The sequence below is a fragment of the Squalius cephalus genome, assembly GCF_949319135.1.
Source record: "Squalius cephalus genome assembly, chromosome: 17".
Classification (NCBI taxonomy): Eukaryota; Metazoa; Chordata; class Actinopteri; order Cypriniformes; family Leuciscidae; genus Squalius; species Squalius cephalus.
Window position 1 is genome coordinate 15,615,117 of NC_137138.1, and position 12,533 is coordinate 15,627,649.

At 35.8% G+C, this 12,533-nt stretch overlaps 1 protein-coding gene across 4 annotated transcripts in view; it reads left to right on the plus strand.

Moving 5' to 3' along the window:
• The window catches only part of gria4b (glutamate receptor, ionotropic, AMPA 4b), a 90,974-nt gene that overhangs the window by 40,955 nt on the left and 37,486 nt on the right, over nucleotides 1-12,533 (plus strand). For all 4 annotated transcript variants that reach the window (XM_079898558.1, XM_079898560.1, XM_079898557.1 and 1 more), the window contains exon 3: nucleotides 10,547-10,786. In XM_079898558.1, coding sequence (XP_079754684.1) covers nucleotides 10,547-10,786 — 240 coding nt within the window. The remainder of the gene's footprint in view (nucleotides 1-10,546; nucleotides 10,787-12,533) is intronic.

Below are 12,533 nucleotides of genomic sequence, written 5' to 3' on the forward strand. Positions count from 1 at the left end.
GTCTCAGAGACTCTGTACAGGAAGTGACTTTTAGGAATAAGCTGTGATATGTAGATGCCAACCTTTGCTATCATCTCAGGCGCATTTGCTTGTGTTATGTCAGCATTGCAAGGATATGAATATGTATCGTCTGATTGCTTGGATAAACATCAGCGTGCCAATGATTTACTGATGTCTAGGTCTGGCGGAACAGAGGAAGAACTATATTGTGCAGCACAAGCACACACAGTTCCAAAAGTATTCACAGCTGTTTTACTGGTGTATGATACCATAAAACAGACTGAATTATGGGACAGCCAGTCTCTCTTTTAGGAGGGTAGATGGTTGCTGAATTGTATTTTAGGCTTGTACAGTTATATATACAGTCGTGCTCAAAAGTTTACATATACTTTGCAAAATCTGCAAAATGTTTATTATTTTTTAACATATTCTGTCTGTTCTCTAACTGAATTAAATCATTTTTATTACTATAAAAAATCGAAACTATGGTGGGGTGTGGTGCCGCGGTGGGCAAGTGATGGAACACCATGTAACACCGGCAACACCAGCTATCGCAGCAAGCCTAGGATACTTGCCAAGATGGGCATGTTGACATCATTTTTGTGTGAATATGTCCAATCAAGCGCAAGACTTGAAAGAGAACTCAATATTTGCGTGCTGTCCGTGTGCGCGCTTGGGATGAGCGCACACAAATGTTCTCACAGCATACGCGAGCTCTCTTTCGCGTGTTGTTGCGCTTGAATGTTTAAATTGGCAAGGCTTAAATGAGTTTAGTTTAAACACAGATAGCAACATGTGCTGTTCAGGTCTTACCTTTGCTGGCGCTATCAACACCCGGGCGATGACGGCGTAAATGCCTGGTCATATTAGAGCATACGGCACTCCTATTGAACACAGTTAGGGAGAGACAGAATGCGTATCCATCGACAGAAACATACATTAGCCTAACACTGTCTGTTTTACGCGTCGTTATTTTCAACAAACCAAAAACCATATTATAGATGCGTCGTCAGATTTAAGATGAACCGCGGTGCAAGTGTGTGCAAGTGTGTGCCGAACCCTGGGTGGAGAACGGTACGGTTCAATTTTTTACTGAGAATAGTTACCCCTAACCCAACCCCAAATAGACACTGAAGAGACCTTTCCACTGACTCTGAAAATCACCAGAAGAAAGAATAACATGCCATAGACCTGCTGCAGGAGGCATGAGTACTGCAGATGTGTGTATGTGTGTATATATATATATATATATATATATATATATATATATATATATATATATATATATAAATGTATAGTACAACTGCCTTGTATCTAGCATCTAATGTAGCATTGGATTGTGTTCCCCCTAAGAATTTGTCTAAAACAAGGTATCTTGCATAGCAGCTTCATCACACTTGCGTTTTGTGTGTTTTTACAAATAGCAGCAGTGAGTGTGACATCAACATGATGTGAGGTCATGGGAATTAAACGCAGTGCTTAATGTTACAGGTGTACACCTCAAGCTTCATTGATGTGATTCCTGTTGCTTCCAGAACAGACTGCACAAAGGTTTTCTCTCTCTTTCGCCTCTCACCATTAATGCCTGTGATGACGAATTTTGTAAATGTCATTGACAAGTGTTAGTTTATTCATTTGCCACCCAGCATTAGTCACAGTGCGCATTTGAGTGCGTGAGTGACGCCGACACACTCTCTTGTCTCTGTCTGTGCAGTTGTGCTTCAACGTCTCCCATCAATTTTTTTTTTTTTTAAATCTATAAATATAGAACACGCCGATCTCGGGAGAGAAATTAATCTTTTTTACCAGGTGGATGTAACTAAGTAACAGAAGATAGGATTTCTATTCAACTTGGATTTTTAGCATGTACATGAAAAGCTTATGTGGATGTTTTATATCAAATCAAACAAGAGACTCGTATTATTCAAATGACTATTGTTCTGACTTTTAACATCCATTTATAAGCATGAAAATACATTTTCTTTCATCAAAATGTTTATTTACACAGACTTTCACCTTCTACTATCATTTGATTTCACTCCTGTGGCTCTTTTCTAAATAGACTGAAAGTGACTTCTGTGTGAACTTTGCTTTATACATTGCTACGCTGTTGACAACATACAATGGATCATTTTTGCCCACAAAACATCCTTAATTTGATGGAACTTAATTCGTTAAACTGATAATGTTACAAGTCATCCCATGTTACATCAATCCCAAGTCACCCGACAATAAAATAAGGGGGGAAAGAACAGATTCTGTAGTGGGAATATCCACATCTCTTATGTAGTGACAGGCAGCATTTAGCCCTTAGAAAGGTTAGTTTTCCTTATGTGACCAGAGGATGGGTTAGGCTATTAGTATTGATAAAGCACTCATGCACTGAAGGATGCTCTCCATGGCCTCCTACACTGAAATAAGAGCCATTACCCTCAACCTAAAGCACCTCTAAAATGGTATGAAATCAAGTTCCTCCCTCACCTTTCTACAGTTTTCTCCATTATTGAATGGTTGCTTCTTTTTTGCCATATTTTCCCACATTTTTGTCATAATCTTTAAGGTTCTGGTCTGAAGAAGAGAGACCGGGCAGACAGGGACAACTAATCCATCTTTTCTGTCCCAGAGGCATTGTGGGAGATGAAGTCAAGCGCACTGCGAGTGAAGCTGTCAGCGGCGGTGATGCGTGAAGCGGAAAGCGGGATCTGTTTTTCTGCAGTTCATGGTTTACATAGAATCAGGAGCCAGTCGAGCCTCACTTATTCCCCGCCCCTCTCCTACTTATGTATGCTAGGCTTTTAGGTGTCCAACTAGGGGGGTCAGAAGGCAAGACCTGCAAGCCGTTATTGTGTCATAAATCCCTTCGTTTGAGAATCCTGTATAGATCAAATGAATTAAAGCCAAGCAGGTTTATTTCGCCTTTGGGGAACATTCATTTTGCAGATGCACAGATGTTAATCTGAAACCCTCCTATAAAATATCCAAGCTAGCTATTGGTGATGTCAAGAATCTGGCTATAAGCCTGAACAGAGTTAAGCATGTCCTAAATGCTCTTTCTGGTTGGGTCGTTTAAAAAAAATAAGAATGCTATGGAAAAAGGCAGCAAGGTCAGATTAAAGTGACAATTAAAAAATGTCATTATTTACTCACCTTCATGTACCTATATGTTTTTTTCTTCTTCTTCTGTGGAACATAAAGAATAGATATTTTGAAAATGCTTTTTTCAGACCATACAATAAAAGTCCAATGTTGTTTTGGACCCCATTGACTTTCATTGTATGGACAAAAACATTCTTCTGAATCTGTTATTTTGTTCTCTGCAGAAGAAAGTAAGATGTACAGGTTTGGAATGACATGATGGTAATAAATTAATGACATAATTATGACTATTGGGTGAACCTCCCCTTTAAATGTGCTTGATGTTATATAAAACAGAATGGAGATTGTGCTATCCACACACACAGAGACATTCATCGATTTTAGAAGTGCGGGATAACTGCACTGACCTGCTTGTTCATTTGTGTGGAATGTTGGTAGAGGCTCTTTAGGGGTCATTGTTAGTGTGGGCCGTAGCGAAATGGACCGCTGCAGTGGGGAAACTGCCAATCACCGAGCTGCATCATCACAAACGAAACTCTAATAGAACAGTTGATAAAATCTAGCCTATTAAATACCAACCCTTCTTTTCACTCCTAAGGGAAAACATACGGCTCCGCTTGAAACGCTGTGTGATTACAGTATCCTGAGTACACACAAAGGGCATCTGAGCTGTGGCTTTTTGAAAATGTCAAATAAAACCTTCCTTGGGTTGTTTTCCTAAACAGACGTGGTCTCTTTAAAAAGGTCGGGCTGACAGAGAAAACAGCTGAGCTGGAGTTTCGGTTGTTTCGAGGGGGTTGCTGGATTGGAGGAGCGTTTGGTGCGAATCTTGCTTACATAATTTGCGGCCTTGATTGCTACAAGCAGTCTCCATGTTCCTTTTAGCGCAACTACCTCCACCCCACCCCCACTTCCTTTCCCCCCAGGGATATATGTGATGACTTTGGAAGATATCCAGCCCTGCAGTAAAAAGAAGTGTGACTGTAACACTTTTATGAAGTCTCAAGACCAAGACGAGATCGAAAATCTAACTGCGGTTTCCTCCAAAGGCCTGTCTGGTCAGAAAACTTCTACTTTACAAAAACATTAAATTCCCATTGTCGTTGATGATGCATTTGACACTAGGGTGAGAAAACATCCCTATTTTTTGGCCTTTCCCTTGGCTGGAGCTGTCCTTGGAAATTCCTCTCTGTTTTTTTTTTTTGTGCTTTTAAAAAACAGGAATATCCAAAAACCTATTTGGCTTGTAGAAAAGACAAAACTATTCTATTTGTGGGCTATAATTCTACAAAAGGTCTCATATTTATTATTTACCAGTCTCTGTTTCTCTTGTATTTATTTGATGATTGTTATTGATTGCATTTAGTGGCTTTATATAGCAGTTCAGTGCAGCAGCTGTAAGCGGTCATGCATTGTTTTGGATGTGTACTCATGTCTCGATCGGTCAATAAGAATTAGTTTGAGCATTAGTTTTATATATAGGTGTATTTTGAATGTACAATATATTGCTACAATATCAATTATCAACTAACATAATAGAATTTCAGAATTTTAAACTTATTTTTTAGGTAGATATTAGATAAATATCAGACAATTGTAATATTGTTTGTATTTAGATATTAGAGATTATTTTGCCATAATCCAATGCTCTCTTAAAGTTAATCTTTGAAGAAAAAAAAAAAAATTATTAACACTGCTAAATGTACTCTTTAGCAAATGTCAAAATGAATATCCAGAATGTCAAACTGAATATCAGTTTTCATACTTTACATCGTAATGTTTTGATGCCTAAAATTATTTAAAACATTTTATTTCTTAAAGTATAGAGTTTTAAAACTTTGCATTTATTGCTCGTCAACCATAACATGAAAATAATTATCGGGTTATTGTATTGGCCAGGATTTTAATATCTTATTTTTTTATAATCGATATTGTCACCATGTCATTTTCCAGTAGCCCCAGATTAATTAGGCTAGTCTTATGTCAAATATGCATTGTCCCTATAAAGATAAGCAATTTCAAATATGTGTTAGATAGCAGTTCAGTGTAGCAACTGTCAGCGCTCCTGCATTGTTTTGAATGCGCGTAATGTCATGATCAGTCGACAAGCATTAATTTAAAGCAACAAGGGTGCCAATTAAGAAGTGTGATGTATTTTAGTGTAGTCTGACACTATTATATACAATACTTAATCGCATTCATATCAGTCATTCATAGATAACAACAATAGACCTTTCAATTATATATTGGCCACAGAACTATATTTAATTTCAGAAATAGGGTTGGCTTATACACATACATTTAAAAAAAACGATCAATTCAGTGATGTGAATGCTGGAATACAGTTTCTGTGTTCTAGTGCTGCGTGGATTATAGGAAGACAGGAAACCGACAGTAAAATTGGGGAAGTTGACATTACTGCTCTCTTTGTGCTCAATTTTGTGGCAGATATTCATTTGGGATGTGTGGTGTGGCATGCACTGTGAGAGAATGTATTGAGCAGCATTCAAAAGAGGGTTAACTGTGCAAATCAGGTGGAACAGAAAGACTGCAGTGTGAAAAATCTGCCGCAATCTTGTTTCTCTCTCTGATTGGATAAACATCTAGCCTATGGCGTTGTGACTTGGTATGCAGGTCTCAGGCAAAATTGTTTAAGTGGAGTTCAGATGTTGAAGGGCATGACAATGTGAGCTGATTGTGTGAGTATGTGGTTTCCACTGGTGGGTAAATATAATAAGGAGACCAAAAAAGCGGTTTTCTTAAAGCGGTGATTCCCAACCAGGGAAATAATAATAATAATAATAATAAAAATATATAATTAAGAAACAATTAATTGAATTATTTAAAACTGAATGGTAATAGATTCAAATAATATTAATTGAATGATTTTTCTGTTCTTTTTTGAGGAAAGAGAAAATAATGTACAAATTTATTTTAAAACTTGTTTGTATAGTATTTGTGGCAGAATACATTTCTATTTCCACAAAAATATTAAGCAGCTCGACTGTTTTCAACATTGATAAAAATAATAAATGTTTCTTGAGCAGCAAATCAGCATATTAGAATGATTTCTGAAGGATCATGTGACACTGAAGACTGGAGTAATGATGCTGAAAATACAGCTTTACCATCACAGAAATAAATTACATTTTAAAATATATTAAAATAGAAAACAGTTCTTTTTTTTTTTCTTTTTTTTTTTTTTTTTTTATCAAATAAATGCAGCTTTGCAGAAATCTTACAAATCTTACAGACCCCAAACTTTTGAACAAAATGCATAGGCTATTATGCTACTTTGAGTTTTTTCCTCTCACAATGTTTTTGTTGCTGTTGTTTAAAAGGTCTTATTTAATAATATTGTTGATGATATTAAATTATATCAAGTATACTGCCATATGAACTAGGGCTGAACCCATTCAAAATGTTCAATTTTGGGATTCGAATATTTGTTTTGTTTTGGGTTTTTTATTATTTATTTAAATAGCCTACCCTTTACTGTGTCAGTAATTACTGCTAATTTCTGACTTGGGAGTGATTTGTTTGTCAGAAAAATGTTAGGCTACCTTAGTAAAAGTATTGTTCTCAACAGACCTGTGTGTTTTGTATCACCAGTGTAGACTACAAATAAACTAAATGTGCCTATTTAATGGCTACAACACGTATAGTAGGCCTACAGACTGTACAAATTTCTGCACATTCATTTAATTCTGAATTTTGCACACATAAGTCGAAAGGCATTTGTTTGTGCATAGTAAAACATATCTGCAACATTTATCAAGTTCACGGATAATTGTGCGTGCATTTATTAATCATTATGATACTAAAATCATAATAAATAGGCTATACAATGTACAAAAAAATCAGATGAGCCCAGAATATGAACGCAAACATGTTTAATTAAACGTTAAGCATTTTCCTCCAATAGAAAACCATTAAAAGAACGCTTAATGTGGCTTAATGCAGATTAGAATGTCCCCTTATTATGTCGAAATAACGAGTTATGTCGAAATAATGAGATATTATGTCGAAATAACGGATATTATGTTGAAATAACAACTTAATATCTCGAAATAACAAGATAAGTTTTCTTTTTTTTTTCTTCACCATGCGGTTCAGGGCTTCCATAGAATACAGCCTGAATATAATTGCTTCCAGAAATTATTTTTGGGGGTGAGGTGCGCTGCTTCCGGTTCGCACTGTTCTGCGGTTTATTAATTGTTTATTAACCATATTGCACCAAATGCGACACTGCACTTTGGTCCACAGCAACACACCCGCCACGTGTGAAGTCGATTGGATGAACGGTTCTCGGCATAATAAAAATGCAAACACACAGACAGACAGATACACAGAGATTCCTGAAGAAAATGTTCAGCCCCTCCCTCTGAAGTTTCGAATATTCGGTGTTGATCACTACCGAAGCTTCAAAGCTCAAAGAATGGTATTCGGACCAGCCCTAGTATGAACACATTACTGAATTTTTTTTTGTCAAAGAAGAGGTTCTTGTGCCTTAAAAATGGGGCTTTACATGTGCATAAGACAAAAAAGGTTCAGAAACATTGAATGTTCTTGTCTAGCTCTCTCTCTGTGTGTGTGTGTGTGCGCGGTCTTGGTAAACCTATGTTGTGGGGACATTTTGTTGTAATACCAGAAATATTTCACCTTGTGGAGACATTTTTTTGGTCCCCATGAGGAAATAGATATTATAAACTAAACCATTTTTTTTATGTAAAAATGCAGAGAGTTTTCTGTAAGGGTTGGGTTTTAGGTGAATATACAGTTTTTACAGTCTAAAAATTGTGATGTTTATGGAAAGCCCCCATAAAACATGGAAAGCCAACGTGTGTGTGTGTGTGTGTGTGTGTGTGTGTGTGTGTGTGTGTGTGTGTGTGTGTGTGTGTGTGTGTGTGTGTGTGTGTGTGTGACTGGCCTCTGCTTCTTTGCGGGAATAATGCTCCCCACCATCAGATCCAGGTGTCTTTCCGTTCCCTTCCCCCAATCCGAGGCAAATGTAGTCTGTGGAGTCATGGAGATAGTGCTTTTAGCACATCCATGATCAAAGAACCTATACTTATGGCACAATAAGATCCTGCTAATAATCCACAATTACTTTCAGACACATGCTAGTGCCAATCAGAAAGAATCATACAAAAATACCTAACTACAACAAAGCACTTTAGCAATACGTATGTATGATACCATCGATTAGATAAACCCACTTGTGTGCAATGACAAAAATGCCCTCATTGCCGCGAGCTTACAAAACGTGTTGTTAGTTTTGACATGCAGTTGTCTTTTTGGCTGTTTATTCGGAACAGAAACCGGAAAGCAAAAATCATCAAAGCCAATTGGTTTTTCCATTTAGCGTAATGCAGTTAAGCTTCAAAGTTGAGAAGTCGGACTTGGTGCAAGAAAGAAATATGAAAAGGGGAAAACTGACAATAACTGCAAAACTGTCAGACATGAGAGACATTTTCAGAGAAGGGCCTGCTTAACTACTCACTTCAGACTGAGGCAGTAGATCAGACGTTTCTTTCAGCAGCGACTTAAGTTTCTCAGCATTGCAAAAACACAAGGAGAAGCGTGGAGCTCATTATCATACAGCATATAAAGTGTATATTGGAAACTGCTGGCACTTACAGCTGAAGCTCTGACTCAATAATGAGCAAGTCTACATAGAACTGATCCAATTTTCCATTTTTCTTTTTTTTTTTCTTTCTGAAAAGTCCATTTAGAAAGCAAGCACCCTATAGCTTTTCCAATGTTAAATCAAGGGGCAAGGTTAGGGTGACCAGCTGAAATTCGGGACGGTGTTCGGATATATATGATATTAGACTACATAGCATAATAAAAGATAATGAATTTCAAACCTGAAACAAACATATTTTTATTCAAAGATCACCAGTCTGTCATTAGTCTTTAGCCTGCCACAAAAAAACAACATTAAAATCATGAACTCAAATTCAATAATTTAAAAAAACTGCTTTCTTTTGGAATATATTTTAAAATGTAATTTATTCCTTTGATTTTTCAGCAGCCATTACACAAGTCTTTACAAGTCTTTAGTGTCACATAATCCTTCAGAAATAATTCTAATATGCTGATTTGGTGTTCAAGAAACTTTTTTTATCAAAATTGAAAAAATGCACTTCTTAATATCTTTGTGAAAACCATTAAAGTTAAAAAAGACAGCATTTATTTGAAATAGAAATATTTTGTACAATTATAAGTCTTTTTTATGCATTCTTGCTGAATAAAAGTAGGCCTATTAAGGTCTTTAAAAAAATTCACTGACCCCAAACTTTTGAACAGTATATGTGTGTTTGTGTGTAATTAATATACACACAAACACACATATATAATATATAATATATAATATATATATATATATATATATATATATATATATATATATATATATATATATAATATAATATAATATATATATATATATATATATATATATATATATATATATATATATATATATATATATACCTAACATACAGGATATTGACCAATATTGCAGAATTTTATTTTATCAGTACATATGGGATTTATATTAGCCAATATTACATACTTATAAAATTGTATTTAGATATTAGAGATTTTTTGCTGTCCTGTAATGCTGTCTTAAAGTTAATCTTTAAAAACTATTATAATTTAATACTACTTTTAATGTAATCTTTAGCAATTCTCAAAATGAATATAACTTTATATCATAATGTTTTGATGTCTAAATATACTTATTTAACGATTTAACTTTTTTTACGTATTTATTTATACACATACGTTTTTTATTGTACTTATTAAAAAAGTATAGAATTTGAATATTGTCCATTACTGGTTGTCAGCTATAAGATGAAAATAATTATTGGTTATTATAAATAATTATTATAATATCTAATTAATATAATCAGTGTTGTCATTAATTACCCCAGAGTAATTACTCACATGATATTTACAGCTCATGTGATTGGTTCAAAAATAACCTTGGTCGTATTGTCCCAATAAAGATTTCAAATCACAAACTTCCAGGGCTTCTATGCCAGCTGAGAAACTGCCTTTGAGATTGAGATGAGGCAAAATGCTAACAAATAACTTTCTCCAGATATCATTTCCCTCCTTGTGTTAAACAATGGCTTTTGTATTTTGTTTTCTTAATTTGTCATTCTTGTGTAACATTCAAAACTACGATGCTCAAATGAGCTGACCTGGTAATAGAATTCATGTAGACAATAAATGTACTTGTTCAGGTGGTGGAAGGGTCTCCCAGGCTGTTTCATTAATGTTTCAAACACCCACGGAAAAGCCCTGTACCAGAACACTAACATCAGCTGGGTCCTAATGCTCTAAAGTCAATTAAATGTTCAGTACTCCCTCCGGTTTTGTGTAATTAATGTTTTAAGCATCTCACTCTTTTTCTCTTCCTCTTTGTTGTGCTTTGCAGTCTGCTCGCAGTACTCACGGGGCGTGTTCGCCATTTTCGGACTGTACGACAAGAGGTCGGTTCACACGCTAACTTCCTTCTGCGGCGCACTGCACATCTCCCTCATCACGCCCAGTTTCCCCACCGAGGGCGAGAGCCAGTTTGTCTTACAGCTGCGGCCATCCATACGAGGAGCCCTTCTCAGCCTGCTAGACCACTACGAATGGAATCGCTTCGTCTTTCTCTACGATACCGACAGGGGTAAGACATTAAAAAGCTCAGAAACACACCCACTCAAGCTAATACACATGACCATTTGCTAGTTAGATCAGAGAAATGTTATTAAGGTGTATATATATGTTATTAAGGTGTATATACTAATATTCTGCATAATGTCTTGAAGGAATAGTTTTCCCAAAAATGAATATGCTAATCTCATGTTGTTCCAATCTTGCATGACTTTCTATCTTCTATGAAACACATTAAGATAAATTTTAAAGAATCTTCACAGACCTATTTTACATACAGAAGCGGTTCATAGTGAAAACGTCCAAAAAGGACAAAAAGCACAATAACAAAGCACCATACAAGTCTGAAGCTATACAAATTTTATATACAACAGACTGAAAAAATTTTTTCAGTTCTTTTAATGAACCATTTGATCTGGTTTACAAATCAAACTGGTCACTTTTTTCATGCAGTTACAATGAATGAGGACTGGAGATTTCAAGTTTTAAATAGGATTCAAAAGCATTGTACAGTTATCATAAAAGTGGTCCATATGAATCCTGCACTATATTCAAAGTCTTCTAATTTCATAAAATAACATATGTGATGAACAGACCGAAATTTAAGGACTTAGTCACTGATAATTTTCTTCTCCAACAGCTGTTAGTTGTTGCGAACGGATAAGTGAGTCAGTGTCTGTCCAAGTTGAATTTGAGAGCAGAATCATTGAGGATTCATTCAAAACTGGAGTAAATGATTCATTAAAAAGATATGACTCAAAAGAATGATTTGTTCTTCTTCTTGAATTATTCATCTAATTAACTGTCTTGAACTTTATAAAAACATCTAGGGCAAGATTTTTTTAAAGAAAATGTTGGCCTGTTCCTCACAAAAAGATGTCAAATGACTTCAGAGAACTTGGAATTTAGTTTTTAAGTAATATGAATCAGTTTTATGAAATGTGATGTTTTACACCAGAAACCTTTTATGTTTCACAGAAGAAAGAGAGTCATACAGGTTTGGATCAATGTGTGGGTGTATCCAATGATATTGGATATGCAATGTAAATGTAGTAGTCAGCTATGTTGAAGAGCATTTGTTACCTAAATCAATATAACTACTACGTTATTGGTTGTCTCATGGAGTCAGGTGACTAGGAATGATCAGAATTTTGTTTCCAGGGAGCTTGTTATTAAAAGAGAGCCTTATTCTCTGGAGATGGGGTCAGGTCTTAAACTCACAGATACTCTTATGAGCAGTTTGTTGGCCAGAAACAGCCACTCTCTTTTTTGCTTGCATGTCTCTCTCCCCTATCCTCTCCATCAATGTCTTTTCTTTTCTCGTCTTGTTCTGCTGTGTTAGACTGAGACTATCCCAGGAGCCTCGGAGGTGAGCTGTGGCTTTAGGTCTGACACACTTCTGAAATGCATGCACAGACTTCCTTTGAAAGATGAGCACAATTTCCTACTGTCATCTGAGACTGTAATTCATAAGGGCTCATTGCAAAATATCCTATAAATAACACAACTGATCTGTGTTGTCCCGTGCAAGTATAAGATGCGCTGTTCTCTGTCATATCACGGATGTTCCTGACATGCAGATTTCTTGGAGTTTCTATGATTGGTCCTCTCACATCTGCCACAGGCATGTTTTTTTTTTTTTTTCACATCCCATATGCCACTTATTTGCAAAGTTTCCATATGGTGAGCTAAATCAAGTTTTTTTTTTTTTTTATGTTAGCAAAATCAGAGCATTCAAGATCCTTGTATCTACTTCATCA